Source organism: Aptenodytes patagonicus, chromosome 2 (genome assembly GCF_965638725.1).
Source record: "Aptenodytes patagonicus chromosome 2, bAptPat1.pri.cur, whole genome shotgun sequence".
Taxonomy (NCBI): Eukaryota; Metazoa; Chordata; class Aves; order Sphenisciformes; family Spheniscidae; genus Aptenodytes; species Aptenodytes patagonicus.
Window position 1 is genome coordinate 151,267,828 of NC_134950.1, and position 15,428 is coordinate 151,283,255.

Here is a 15,428-nt window from a genome sequence, read left to right on the forward strand (position 1 = left end):
TACTCTACGTTACCTCTCTTCTAGTTACCTTACATGTATTGAGTGAAAGTATGACTAAATGTCACCTGTAGTACGTACTGACTGGATGGTCTTGGAAGAATGCTGATTTGCATGTTGAGTGCCTCTAATCTTCTTGTCATAGTCTGTAAATCTGTAGTAGATGTTTTTGACAGAGCTAACTGAATCTGCATATATTTTTATCTGATGCCTTGATAGAGAGAAGTAGGTCGAGTCTCTTTAATTTATCCAGGTATAAACCCCAAAATGCTTCAGGTAGTCAGTCTGTTTTTCTCTTACCTGTCAACTGTCTGCTTTAAAAAAAAGTCCTCTCCTTCTCCTGGGACAGATGACTGAATAGAGATGGGGCAGAGATTTGGCAAATTTGTCAGCATCAAGAAATGATTATTTTAAGATGGAGATGACTTAATTTCTTAAGTTGTCAAGTTGCAGAACATAGCACTTTTGAAGAGAAGTACTGACAGTATGCGTTCATTTGCTCTATTAGTGGTGTCAGCCAGTTGGGGATTCTTGAAAGTGGCAGAAGATCTTTTGATTCCTGTTGGTTCTTCATTGTGGCTTATAAATACTGGAGCCTTGTGTGGATCGTAGGTTGGAAACATCAGAAATTTAGTTTGCTTCTCTTCAGGTAACCTTGGTTGAAAAATTGTGTAGTTAGCTACTTGCTGACTTCTGCTTCAAATACTTGCATGGTTGCAAGCTATCATTTATAGAGCCATTTAGATCAAAATATTGAAGGTGGGTGTCTTGTGGGTTTATAAGTAAGGTCTTAAAATACTGCAGGTTGAGACTATTGATAAGGTATATTGCTATCTAGCTGTAGTTTACAAACATGAATAAGAAAATGTGGATTGGGTTTTGTAGATAGCAGTCTCTTCATTGGGTGCACCATGTATTCCTATAGAAGCTTTTGGAAAAGGGGTTATGCAATTCCTCCTTTTTGCTGTACTGAACAAGTGAAAAATGAAGTTTTGACTCTGGCAAGTATTATAAAGCACGGGTGTAAAAAATCAGAAATAAACTCTAATGGGAATTTTCAAAGTACCTAAAGGGTTTTAAGGAAAAAACACCAAAGAAAAGATTAGTAAAATATCAGAGTAAAAGGGTTTGATATGAATAGATAGCCTAGGTTTGGTGTTCAGTAATTTCAGCAGCATCTGGGAATGCTTGTGAGTTTTATTGGACTTTCTAGAGGCTTCAAGGGCTGTGAGGATGATCTTCTCTGGTTAGTCTTTGTATGTTGGCAGTATCGGTTTTGCTTCATAGAAGATAGTTTGAAGGGGTGAACGGAAAAATGAGATGTCACTGCGTTCTGAGGGCTGGGCTAAATTACTGCCAGCAGGTGTAGACATGGTCAGTCTGGTACGCATCCTGTTGCTGGGTCTGTTTTTGTACTAACTGCCTCTGAATTCTCATCTATTGACAGAATTTATGTGAAGATCTAAATTACCAGTATACTGGTTTGCACCACTCTGCAAATATCTATGGGTTTTTCTTCTTCTGGTTGTCTAATCTTGCAAAAACTGTTTCTTTGTAGGCTCTGAGGCATTTATTCTTCTGTAGATACCCTCTGATTAGCTGAATTTGAGTGAGGTTTTCTGTTAAGTATAATCTAGTTGTCTGTGGTGTAATTAGTACACTTTTATGTAAGTGTCTTTAGAATATGGTGTCTCTTTATAGAAGGAGCTATGTTTATATTGGTTGTTCAGTACCATATTTGCCTGAATCTAACACAAACTAATTGCTAAAATGACCCCAAATTTTTCCAGGTTTATTAGGGGGAAAACAGAGTTGTTCTTATTTTCAGTATTTACAATCCAACGTATGTGTGTTATTTTTTTACACTACTTTTTTTTTTCTTTTCCCTATCAAAGAAATGGGCCAAAACACTAGGGGGAAGAGGGACGTAGAAAGAAAAGTATAAAAGGAAGATGAGAAAATGTAAGACACTTTCCTCTGGAGAAGATGGAATACTAATGTCACACCCTTTGGGGGAGAAGGAAAATAAATAGCAAAAACGTTTCGAGCTTAGAAGATCATTTTTCATCAAAAAAGTGAATAAAGAACTTCAACTAGGTACATATAGGTAGGATGACGTATGTGCAGCATTGGCATGTCTGAAACTGTAGACGTGATTTGTGATCAACTTTGTATCTAGATATCCATTTTTTTTCCAGAATTTTTACGTTTTTGACAGCAATGGGTATGTGCCTGCCAGCATTAAATTGTTTTACATTAACCACAATAACTACCCATATGGATGTCTTTACTCTTCTAAACCATTTTTTTAATACAAAAGTATCTTAATATGGGTTATCTGAAGTAGTAGTGTATAAGACTATCTAGCATATTCAAAGTCTATAGGATTGGGAAAGATAATTTTAGGTATGATAAAGAATATTAGAAGTGACTTTTGTATGTTTCCTTCTGCTAACACCCAAGGGTGAGACAAAATGGGATGGAATATTGGTGAAGGTAGGTGAAGCTGTATCACAGAACTTGGGAGATGAATACCTGGGCACAATCAGCTGTGCTGCTGGCTTCCACAACTACTGATGAATGGGAGACAAGGTTGCTAAGAGCATCAGGGGCTGCCAGTTGGAAAGCCATTGGTTAGAAACTAACCTTCTGATCAGCTGCTTTGCTTACCTTTGTAAATCTGTCCATGTGCTTTGGGGGAGTGTGTTGAGTTAGTGCATTTTGATATATACAGAAATACCCTGTAGCATGGCATGCTGGAAAATAGATGTATTTGGAAACAAATTTGGAAGTAAAGCAATAAAATGTCTTCTGCTTGGCAACTGACTCTCTCCTCCTAGGTTAATTTTAAGAAAGTCATAAGAATTTGATGGACTGTGTGCAGGGTTTGTTTTCACTAAAATGTGAACTAAAACTCGCAACAAAACCAAATGGATTTAACCAGTATGTTGTTTGATTAATGATTAACAGGAGCAGCAGAATAAAATGTTTTGTATGTCAAATTTTAACTCCTGTCGATGAAAGGATTGAAAGAGATTGAGTGTCAGGTTTCAAGAACTGTGATGCTGATTTTGTGTAACTTGCTATTTTGTTATTTGTAACTTTAAGGGTCATGTATTGCAATCTCTTAAAGTTGTTTCTTTCAGTTAAATACTGTTTGTTTGCTATTGTCAAGCAATATGAAACAGTAATTCTGTGATCAAAATGTACTTTGGATTAAAAAAAACTGTTCTGGAAGCATAGGTGTCATGCTGGGTATAGTACAGCTTGGGAGGGAAAATGAGCTTGTAAACTAAACAGTTTGTGTATATATGGCTGACACCTGTTAAAAAAACTTGGAATATATGAATGTCAGGGAAATACCAAAACAAAATTGGCCTAATAAATTTGGGTCTGGGCCCAAGAAATATGTTTGTATTACTACCAAAATTAAATCAGTCTGTTTCAGGTGTGTTGTATGTTTTTTTGTTTTTGTTTGCTTGGTTTTCTTTTTTTGGGGGGATGTGTGTGGGTGTGGTGATGTTTTGGTTGTGTGGTGGTTTGTTTTTGTGTGGGTGGTGTGGTGTGTGTGTTTTTTTTTTTTTTTTTTTTTTTTTTTTAAGGCCCTTGGTTGTAATTCCATGCTGGCTTATAGACAGCATAGATGATGCCACCTCCTGAACAGGGTGGTTGTATCCTTGCCGTACTCCCTATCTGTGTTCCTGTTACATTTTTTATCTGGCATTGTTGTTCATATGGCCTTATGGAAAGATGGCTCAAAGAAGTGATTTGGCTGGGAAAAAAATAAGTATTTTCTTTTTAGCTTGCTGATTAGGATTTCCATACGGTCAAATGAATGCTCTTCACAGAGCAAGGGAGGCAGTAGAAAGTGCACAGTAGGGGATGGCCAGTGGTCTTCTTTTGGCAGCAGAGCACAGTTATGTTAGCTTAAAGTGAGCCTGAAGTAAAGTCAGCTGGAACTGCAGCCTAATTTCTCAGATAACTTTTAGGAACTGTGGTCTATTTAATCTGCTGTAGATCTTCTTGTGTTTTTTAGGTTAACAGGTCATATTGAGACACACAGTTTATTGCCTCATTGCAATGCTGGGAATTCAGTCCTGCAGGACTTTACTTGGTTGACAGTCATTATTCAGGTGAATGGTTCCATTGGCCTACCTTGGACCGGAATTCAGCAAATCACTTGCACAAGAATTCTTTGACCTTTGTTTTCTTATAACAGGAGACAGCATATAATGGATGTCTGCAGATGATGCTTTATGAAACTTGCTCCAGATTTACAGAACCCTGAGGGAAGAACAATGCTATATTCCTACTATTCTTTTTTTCTCCTCTCCTACTTGTATAGTCTTGTTCCCTATGTCTCTCTATCTTCCCTATCTACTATGTGTCTCTTGCTCTTTCTCTTCATTTCAACATGAATAAGGTAGTCTGTTGGATTAAATCAGCTTCTCTATGCCCTTCCTCCATTTCCAGTTGAAAAATTGGTAGAGTTAGGTTAACCAAGATGACTCCAGTAATTAGATTTGTCTAATGTTATCTATTGCTGGTTGAGGTAGCTGTTAGTCCTGGTTAAAATGAAAGGCATATTTATCTAAAGTAGGGGGAGAAAACTTTGTGCCACAATGCAGTGGAGCCAAATTGGACTGTAACTAATTCAGTAGAGGAAGATGGGTTTATTTAGCTCCTTCTTTACTTATCTTATTTTAGTTTTCCCGTTTTGGAACTTTTTTCTGCTGGGTATCTTTAGTGGACACCCCCATTCTTTTTTTTTTTTTTTTATTGTACTGTTCTTTATTTTTTCTTGGTTATTTCTACTTTTTTAATAATGACAGAAAAATTTTGGTCCTTTCCCCTTCTACATGGGCCTCCCATGCTTTTGACCACTTTAGGTCTCTGCTGGGTGACTTTTTAAAGATTGGACCCCTCAGGAGACAGGGTTTTTCATCAGACCCAGGCAGTCTCATTTCACCTGGATGCTAAGGTTACAGGATCAGTCTTTTTACTTAATTAACTTGCTGTTTATGTAGCTCAGAAGTGAGTTGCGACAGTCACACTGTCAGACTGTTCCAGCTACAGAACTTTGAGATTGGTTTCACTTTAGTCCTCTGCAGGAGACCTCATAGTCCAAAGCGATTCCTGCTGAGAGTTCACCTGAATTCTGCTTGGACAGAAGCTAGATCCATGAACTTAGTCTGTTCCACCAGAGCTGCAAAAATGAGATGTCCACGTTACACTATGTAAGGACAGGAAGGGAAGGGACAATGTCACTTGCTACAACTTCAGTCTTCCTTCAGCCAGTACTTGTGTCTTTTTCACTCCTCTTCTTCAAATCTAATTCAACTGGCTGTACCTACAGCACCACATGCACTGATATCCCTCCCTGCTATAGGACTAGTGCCCTTCAGCATGCCAAAGGATGAGGTTATTCTCTTGGGTCACAGTCAGCCTCTTTGGTATTCACATTTGCACTGTCTAACCTGATTATGTTTATCTGAACATAGGAGCTTGCCCTGTTTTATGCTGTAATATCTTGTGGGTGTCGTGTCCGCCCCTGCTACCCCTTCCCCCCTCCCCCCCCAGCTTGTTTAGTAGTTCCCCACAATGTTTTTGAATGCTCAGACAAATCTGTGTCAGAAATCCTTTGCCAGAGCTAAGACTTAGAATGCACAACTGGAGAAGAGAGCCCTGGCATGGTCCATGTGCTCAAATGTTAGAGATCATCTGACCATCTGTACGGATGGTCAGATTATTCCTTATACTGTGTTGCAGAGATCAAAGCTTTATTCCATCATACAAGTTGTATGTGATGTGGCATTTAGTAGAGAGATTCAGCTGTTGCTGTTCACTTAAACTCCAGGCTCTGTCCATAAGTAAACTGGAAGAAGGAGACACTGCGTGGGCAAAAACATTCAAATAAGAAATTATAAGTAACTGGACTTCTGAGATATATATACACCCAACTATCTCCTTTCCTTTCTCCTACAGAATCCTTTGTAACAACATGCATTTAAGCATTTTGAAAGTACCTAAGATTTTTTTCAGTTGCTTTGCAAATATTCAGCTGAAACTATAACTTTTTTTTTTTAAATGCTGTATTGCTGTAAGATTTTAGAGCTAGTAATAAAGTGTTAGTTAAATAAGAAGAAAAAAAGGAAAAATTCTCTACTAGTGACTTGTCTCAAGGGACGAAGCACACTGTTCCCACCTGGCAAAGCTACTGGTGTTTACTGTGTGGTGCATATTGAAACTTGGGAGAACAGAAATGGGTGACAGAATCTGAGAGTGTGGAGCCTGGGAAGGAGTTGGGTTCATAACCTAGAGGGGGAAGTGGAAAGGGTCACTGTGTGGTGTATTAGCTCACTAGGGTGCTACCTTATTGCAGATTGTAGCCAGAGTCCCGGCACCAGAAGTGCTCTGTGTCCTCAGAGTGCAAGTATCTCTGCACAGTTGCCCAGCTCCAGCTCCATGAGAGCCGAGTGCAGGCATACTGCCAGCGGGAGGATACTCTGCAGAACTCCCTGCACTCAAGTTTTCTTCCACTGTCAGAGCTCCCTCCTCCACTTCAGTTTTCTGTCTTGCATCTTCTCTGACTGGTTGCAGCCAGGGCTGCAGAGGAGTAATGAGGGAAGACCTAACGAACCTGAGTCCTATTAGATATATGAGACAAAAAGAAATTAGTTGAAACTGAGCTCTGAATAGACTGAATGGAGCATGCTTAACTCTTCTGCATAAAGGACTGGTTCGGTTCCTAGCCGCTCAGTGTCCTGTGATCATTTTTTTTTTTTTTTTTAATTTTGTGGTAAAGTTTGCTCAAGAAGTTTGCTAATTCTTTAATTATTAATGCTGCAGTGCTATGGTTCCCTGCCTTCAGTTTTGCTGATGCAACTGATTGTGGGATTATGCGTAAATTGCATCAGTGATATGACCTGAATTAAAAATGTTAAAAAGAAAAAGTTCATTTCACTCCATTTCACTGATCTGGTTTAAAGTGCAGCCCTACAGATAGTTGGGTCAGCAGCTGAGGGAGTGGTGGAGGGAGAGATTAATAAGGGAGAGGTGGAGGGAAGAAGAGAACCTCCAGAACTGGTTTTGCCACTAGTGAAAATGTATGTGAAACTTCCACAGGCCTGCAGAGGTGGGGCAAGGTAGACTATGTTAACAGCTTCCCTTGTCTCAGTGGTAGATATATCATGTCCGCTCACTGGCCTTAAGCTGCCAGCTTGCAGTTTTGGGGTGGGAACAAACTTCATTGCACTGTCATCGTCAATATATACCACGCTTCTCGCTTTGAGAATCTCATTCAGTGTATGGGGAATTCACTGAAATGAACCTGCTGCTACTGAGTGTCTCTCAGCACCTAGTATTTAATGTTTGGAAAGCTGGAGTGTTAAGATACGGCTCACATACATACTGTATATGTAGGATTTTGTTTAAAATGAACTGATCAGTTCATTTCAGTTGCAAGGAAGTCCTTATAATCTTGACTTTAAAAAAAAATGGTGTAATGCTCCCAGTCTGCAGGCAGTTCACAGAATGGTTCAGAAATTTTCAACCACTTTTATCTCTAAATTTCGCCATAGGCTTAATATTGTGTTTCAATAAATTGCTGATCATTTTGGTGGGTGAATGTGAGGGGAGGGATGGGTGAAGCAAAAGACAAAAAGCAGCAAACCTAAAGATTCTTCTTCCTGTGTGCAGCTGTCTATACCAATGTACTGAGCAAAAATAATTCAAGAACTTTTCTATTCTACCCTTTGTGAAAGCCTCTTTGCTGCTGTCCTGGTTTTGGCTGGGATAGAGTTAATTTTCTTCCTAGTTGCTGGTACAGTGCTGTGTTTTGGATTTAGTATGAGAACAATGTTGATAACACACTGATGTTTTAGTTGTTGCTAAGCAGTCAGGGACTTTTCAGCTTCTCATACTGGCCTGCCAACGAGAAAGCTGGAGGTGAAAAAGAAATTCTTTCCCACAAGAAACTGGGAGGGGGCACAGTCAGGAGAGCTGACCCAAACTGGCCAAAGGGATATTCCATACCATATGACGTCATGCTCAGTATATAAACTGGGGGAGTTGGCCGGGGCGCGGCCACTGCTCGGGGCTGGGCTGGGCATCAGTCGGCGGGTGGTGAGCAATTGTTTTTCATTTGCATCACTTATCTTTCTTGGGTTTTATTTCTTTCTCTTTTTGTTATTTTCCTTTTCATTACGTCGTTGTTGTTGTTGTTGTTGTTGTTGTTGTTATTATTATTATTATTATTATTATTATTATTATTATTATTATTATTTATTATTAAACTGGTCTTATCTCAACCCACAAGTGTTCCCACTTTTACTCTTCTGATTCTCTCCCCCATCCCACCGGGGGGGGGGAGTGAGTGAGCGGCTATGTGGTGCTTAGTTGCCAGCTGGGGTTAAACCATGACAGCTGCTAATATAAATTTTCTTACAGGTTAAGAGGAATAGGTAGTCCTCAAGATATACTTCAGCCATATGAATTTCAGGAGTGGAATTTCTCCTTCCTCAAATAAGTTTGGACAATCTGTTTCTGAGTCACTTCTAGCATCATAGGCTCCTTTATCTGCTGACTTGCCAGTTAGCTGGTAACGGAGAATAGTACCATTCAGGGAACACAGAGATCTGTATTGATGCCAGATGTTCCTCTCCATTTGAAGGATGTGTGTTAAGTTTGCATCTGATGATCAGACTGTTCTTCAGTTTCTTAAAAAGCTTGTTAGATTGGTATGCTTTGAGTTGTCCCTAATTTGGGAATTCATAAAGGTTTTAATAAGGTGGTTCCTAGGTGTAGGATCTGCTATAATGGTGTTCCTTTGCATGTCATTTGGAGCAGTTGAAGTAGAATGTGTGTCAAACCTGTTCTGTTTCTGTCATCTCTGAACTGATTTGGAATTGGTTCACACTGCTCCAGAACACTTAGAGATACACTTGATAATAGGAACTTCATAGAGGCAGCGATAGCAGAAAGGTTGTACTGTTGTGATCCTGGTGTATGTTAGAAGAATATGATGTCAAACTGCATGTTTCCAGACATGCTGTCTTGGTGAATTTCAAGGATGAGTCAACTTCTGACCTCCTTTTTCTGAGACAGAAAGCGAGATTATTTTTGGTCTCTCAGGGTAAGTGAGAGTCAGCAGAGAATGTGAAGTCAGCTATAGTATGTGCACCTGTGCTAATATATCCATGGCACATCTTTGTGATTGACCGCCTCGGTGAATATGGGGATCCTAGGGGAAAGAAATACGGTAGGGAGTCTTTGGACTGTGCCCAAGTTTCTTATCAAGCGAGTCTACCCCATGCTATAGTTTTTGGAGGCTTGTCTCCAGAATTCCAGGGTGTGGAATCCAGGAATAAAAACTTGGAGGTAGAACTGTGAATAGCTTAAATATATCATAGTTTCAAGATCTAAAGAAGAAAGCCTCATTTGTGACAAACTAACATTAATATTCAAGTAAAGGGGGAAAACACACCCATTCACTTTGAACGAATGGTTGCTTCCTTAATGACAGCTAACAGTTTTGATGTGTGTGGTTTCTTTTTCAATGCTCCTGTGATCATTCCATTTTTTTATTTTATTTTTGCTTTTTTTTCCTAGAGATGTGAATTATGCCCTCATAAGGATGGTGCTTTAAAGAGAACAGATAATGGGGGTAAGTTTTATTCTTATTTTTTGTGAACTCTCTTATTTTGTATGAGGGAAATAAGACTGTGAAAAAAAAATTGTAGGGATCGTAAACATAAATGAAAACAGTGGCTGGTTTGGAAAGAGAGAAGTATTTTACAGTAATCTTTATTTGTCCAATTTAGGTTGAATTTAGTTTGAGAACATCAGTCATTATTCTTAGCTTTATTTTTAGAAAGAGTTACAATGAAGGAGAAACTGCATTTTAACATAAGATTTTAATGGGGAATAAGGATAAATTTTATGTGTGTTTAGTTGGAGTTTGAACATTTATAGAAAGCTGTTGAAAGTGCACCATTCATGGAGGAAAGTGGAATTTTTATGTCTGTAGCCCAGACTGAATGCACCAGTGCATTTTCAAAGGCTAGCTCTTTCATGCCTGATTTAGTAATACGTTTGGTAACAAAGAAGTTAGAGCTGAAAAGTTGCAGTACTGATTACCTGTCCCTTGCATCTTTCTAACTTCATCGTTCAGGTTATCATCAGTTCTGCTCCTGCTGAGTAGAACTGCTGGAGAAAGTCTCCACTGAATATCCTGTCTTGGTTTTGTTTATACTAGTAGCTGGGTGATATGAATGAAAAATTTCAATTAACTTTTCAATCACTTCTGGAATTCCTTCTTCTCTCTTTACTAGATCCTTCTAAATTCCTGTCCATCATCTATCTGTAAATAGCCTGGTCATTTTGATACTGAGCCCTTTCTCTTGTGAGAGCAGAAAGTATGATCAGTATTCTGGGTTTCATTTGGACACTCTATGTAAATTGTATTCTGGAGATTTTATGCTGCATACATAATATTCTAACTAATTTATATCTTAGCTTAGTGTTGATGCAATTGATGCAGCTTTGCTATTTCTGTTGCAGTTGAGTTGCAGGAACACAGAGCCTGCTTATGTTAGGGCTGATCTGTGCTTTCCCTTGTCTACGCTTTGACTGCAACCTACAGTATATGCTCTAGCATTCACCATTCTAGTGTCTGCCTATCTCAAACACGTTAGTGAACTTAGTGTCATTTGTGAGTGTTGGGAGATTGTATTAAATCTGTGTGTCAGTGAAACTACCATCTTAAGTGCCAGCCCAGTACTTTAGCCTTAGAACTATTCTTCCTCTCAGACAGGTTGATACATGGCAGTGTTGAATTAATTTCTTCCGAAATGGCAGCTGGACACTTGCTTTTTTAAGAAATAAGTAATAAGTAAGCCTCAAACTTCTTGAAATATACAGTAAAATGTGTGAAGTAGCTGATTTTATACTTATTTCTGGGTTTTATACTTAAAGTAGTGTTTGGGAATGCCTTGCTATTCTGTATGGTAATTTTGAAAATTTTTCTTTGCATAAACTCTTGAGAACATATTTTGACTGTGCATCAAAGATCTGAGCATCCTATTAGTTATCTCTCTTATAGCTGTATTAATTGTAATTATGAATTCTTGTGTGGAAGTGAGTTACTGTATAAGATTGAAAGTATTTACGTTTAAATAGCAAAGATGTTACACTGTATGAACAGTATAGTCACTATTATAATTTTCATGACCAACTATTTTCATCAGCGAAAGCTTCATAATGAAAATTTCATAGCAGATGAGTCTTAAGATTTTGTACTTCACCTTCTGGAAACATCCCTCCCTCAGTAATAGATCTTGTCCATGGTGTTGAATACAGCAAATTCTACCTTATGGACCAAACGTCCTTTAAATAACAGCTTTACAGAAGGATGTGAACCTTGGAAAAAATGAACTCTGACTGGTGTTGCATTTCAGAAATCTACATTCTTAACCTGAAGCTTTCCTTTCAAAGAGTTGCCTAACAAGGGATTGTGCCAGAAGAGTTTCAGGCTTAAGGAAATATTGTTGAAGGTCATGTAATGGGATTGCCAGTTTAAAATTATATTTATAGTAGGTTAATACATGGATTTTTTTTTTTTTTTTTAATGCTGTTACACCAATTGTTGCCAAGGGAAATGATAAAAAGATGCAGGTATTCCTGAAGAAACTTTGATACAAACAGTTCTGATAAAACCTTGTAAGGATCCAGCTTTAGAAATTCATAATTATGGATTCTTTCTGTAAGTATAGAAATTATTAAATGGTCTTAACTTTTCAGAACAAGTGAAGAAATTACTGATTTTATGTCAGTGATATAAAGGTATGCTTCTTTCTACCTTCTGGCAACAAGTAACTTCATTTTGTGGCCAGAAAACCAATGCAGTTTTTGTTTTGAAAATGCAGATAGCTTAGCTCATATATGGTCTGCTGCTCTTGTAGATTTTTTTTCTTTTTTTAACAGTCTTCTGGATATTTGCTTTTTAATAATGTGAAGAAATGTGTTTTGTTTGGGTGTTGAAGATACTGTATTTTCTTTTATGTCAGGAATCGTAATGTTGTTTGGTCTACTGAGCTTTTACTACAGGGTTCCACGATTTTCTTAGCCTGCAGTAAGACGCTGTTACTGCAGGGAGGGTCCTTGCTATGCATTACTTCCTCCTCCTTTATGATAGTACTAGCATTTAAAACTTCCCCTGGGTTCATTTTCAGCTAAATGAAGTAAATTCCCTGACCCAGCTGACCATGCTAATGCTGATATAGGGGAATGACCAGGACTGTTCTTTTAGCAGCGGCCTGTACATTAGCTGTCTTAAGTCAGTTGCACAACGGTACCTGAAAACAGCCTAATCTTATAGCTCTTGTGTAATGGTGTTATCTTGCCTTTAAGAACTTTGGGGTACTCTAAGATATCTATGACAAAGTAGTCTGGGAATCAAACTTATTTTCTAGTCAGTCAGTAATACTTAAAAACAGTAATGGTGGTGTATGGTGCGGTTGTGTTGGTGTGCTGTGGGTTTTTTTTTTTGAGTCCATCACACTATTAATGTGTCCATTTCTGTATGAAGGTTTAGTGTCCATAATGTTGTCTGGCAAGGCATTTTGCAATTGATCTGTACAATGTGTTAAGATGTATGCTGGTTTGTTTTGAACCTGTTATCTTATGGTTTTATTTGATGCCACTTGGCACTTGCTATGTGACAGGAAGTGGCAAAGAGCAGTTACTCTACATTCACCTTTTCAATACCTCTTCTGGCTTTATAGACCTCTGTCATATTCTTCTTTTGTCTCCTTTTCAGGATGAAGGAGCCCAGACTGATTGGGCATTCCTTGTACAGAAAACTGACCATCTCTTTTCCCCTTCTCTGTATGTCTTCCAAATGGTACATAAACCTTACCAGAGCTGAATGTGAAGTTTTAGAGAAGCAAATTTACTGTATGTGGTGCCATGGAATCTATAGACTGCAAAATGATTACAGTATGGTTGGTTTAGCGTTCCCTAACATAGACTATGAATGTAATTATGGGTCACCATTTTTTGGTACAAATTTCTCTCAATTACGGAATATTTTCACTAGCCTAAACATTTATACTACCTCGAGACTAGGACAGATCCCAAAATTGGAACGAAAGTATTGATTTTAGCAAGGCTTTTGCCTGAAGAATGTTCTTAAAATTGAGTGCACTGTTTTCTGCACCTGCTCTGAAAACAGAAGACATGGGTAATTTACATTTTTGAGGCATTAACTATTTTTGCAGCCATAGTTAACTCTTGTCTATTTGGGTTATTGGAGGTGGAGTGGGATAGGGGAAGTTCAGTTATTGTAGATAATAGTGACTGTACTAGCCAAGTGGTTTCTAGACAGTGTTGTGGAAACATTCCACTTAGTGTTGGAAACTCATGCAGATGGTTCTGCACCAAGTTGCTAGTGTGTCTGGATCTGGAAGGACTAAAGAGTTCATGTGAAATGCCAAGTGGAAATGGCTTTTTTTTTTTTTGTGGGTTTTTTTTTTGTTGCTCATAACCTTTTTTTGGTACACTGGAGAGTACACAGATGCCTGCCTGTTCTTGGCTTGGTGATGGTGGCTGCTGTCGCTGTAATCAGAACCGGTAGTGAGCCCAAAGAGATAATTCTGTCTGGATTTGAGTGGAATATGTCCTACTCTGCTTCACTGTCCCTCCTGTGCTTTCCATTGCCAGAGGCCTGAACTGACCCTGAACAGAAGCAACTAAGGTCTGGTTGTACATGTTTGTTCAGTCTCTTCACACTGTGTGAAAATGGTCATTCTGCTCCTGCACTTGCGCAGATCTTGGAAACAATACAGTTGCATTTAGCAGAGTGTAGCCTGGACTAATATCCATGGTGTAGCTTATCTGTGAGCGGGTTATTTGTGCTAAGGATTATTAAGAGTTGACTGTATTTAGCTGCACATTTGATTTAATTAATTTGTTAAGAGTAGTGGGACATTGCATGGTTATGATCAGGGTGATTGTCAGAAATTTGAGGAATAAGCTTTGAATACATTTTAATATTTCAGCTGCCTAATATCTGTGACTGTCTTACAGCTATGGTTAAGTTTTGTGAACAAAAAAATGGTCTTCACTATATGTGGACTTTGTGGAATTTGTTTTTCCATAAACATTAGGACTTTTTCAGTGTTCAGAGACTGCAGTTCTATAAATTCTTTTAGGTTATTTACTGGGTTTTATTTATTTAATTATTTATTTTTAATTGATACTAGAAGTAGAAAAGTAGGATTGAGTCGAAAAAGGAACTTTTGTCTTTGAATGTATTTATTGTATTTATTGACAAAATTCCTTGCTAAGTTTGGTATTCATGTTCATTTAGGGGCACCACTGTTGTTTTAAACCATGAGTGAATATAAAAGTTTTTTAAAATGAGAACTGATATGTATATGAGTTGCTTATTGATTTGCTGTCTTATGTGTAAGAAGGCTATTGAAAGAGAGCTTAACTTTTCTTTAGCTTTCTACTCTGTATGTGGATTAGTAGTTGGACAAAATATAAACACTTTTTTTTGAAAAACAGAAAAGCAACAAGTGAGCATTTGTTTGAAGATACTTGAGAACTGTAGGCTGTTTGACAGTTTTGGGCCTTTTCAATTCAGTAATGTTTCCTTAACTGTTGCAGTAATTTCCTTTGGGTTTTTGACAGTGAGGAGGAAATAAAATCATGACCATTTGAACTGATTACAGTTTTTTGAATCCCAGTTCTTTTATCCTCTCATAATACTGAGTATGCAGTCTGTTTTTTTTTAAGCAAATTGTTCAGTTGTATCTAATATTGTGCATCTCCCTTTTAAGTAGTTTTCTTAGAGTAATCTTTGTCCACAATTTTCTGTAAGCCTAAAAGGCTTGATTTTGCTGTACAAGTAGTTGCTTTGAAATCTGATTCCACTGGATGATGATGATCAGGAATGCTGTGTAACGGCATTCTTTGTGTGACTTTTCACCAAGACTTCTTTCATGCAGCTGCTTGGGAAAAGGCCAGCTAACAATGCGGTGGTTTTATGTCATCGTCCAGGCCCTCTTCCTATCCCCTGGGTTAACGTTGGGATCTCCCAAGTCTATAAAAACATCATATGCTAGGTTTTCCTATTGCTATTGTTATTATTAGAGTCAGCAGCTCTCACTGTCAGGTTTACTGTTCTGATGAGAGTTTTCTTGGTATTAATGTCTAAGAATGCGGATGGTATAATGTCACATGTACACATTCAGCCATACGCATTTTGCAAGAAGTGCTTACCTACAAATGTTGTGGTCCTTTTGTGCAGATTTGCAGGAGTTTGTATGTGTGTTTTTTTTTAACTGGGAAAGACAGTAAAAATTGATAAGCAATTTAAAATATTTTACTAATATAAGTATATATATTACCATATAATCTATATTCTA

General features: G+C 38.0%; 1 protein-coding gene across 5 annotated transcripts in view; it reads left to right on the forward strand.

The window, feature by feature from the left end:
- The window catches only part of MLLT10 (MLLT10 histone lysine methyltransferase DOT1L cofactor), a 130,370-nt gene that overhangs the window by 11,130 nt on the left and 103,812 nt on the right, over positions 1–15,428 (forward strand). For 4 of the 5 annotated variants that reach the window (XM_076331674.1, XM_076331671.1, XM_076331672.1 and 1 more), the window contains exon 4: positions 9,607–9,661. The exons of the other annotated variant lie outside the window; for it this stretch is intronic. In XM_076331674.1, coding sequence (XP_076187789.1) covers positions 9,607–9,661 — 55 coding nt within the window. The remainder of the gene's footprint in view (positions 1–9,606; positions 9,662–15,428) is intronic. 5 annotated transcript variants of the gene reach the window in all.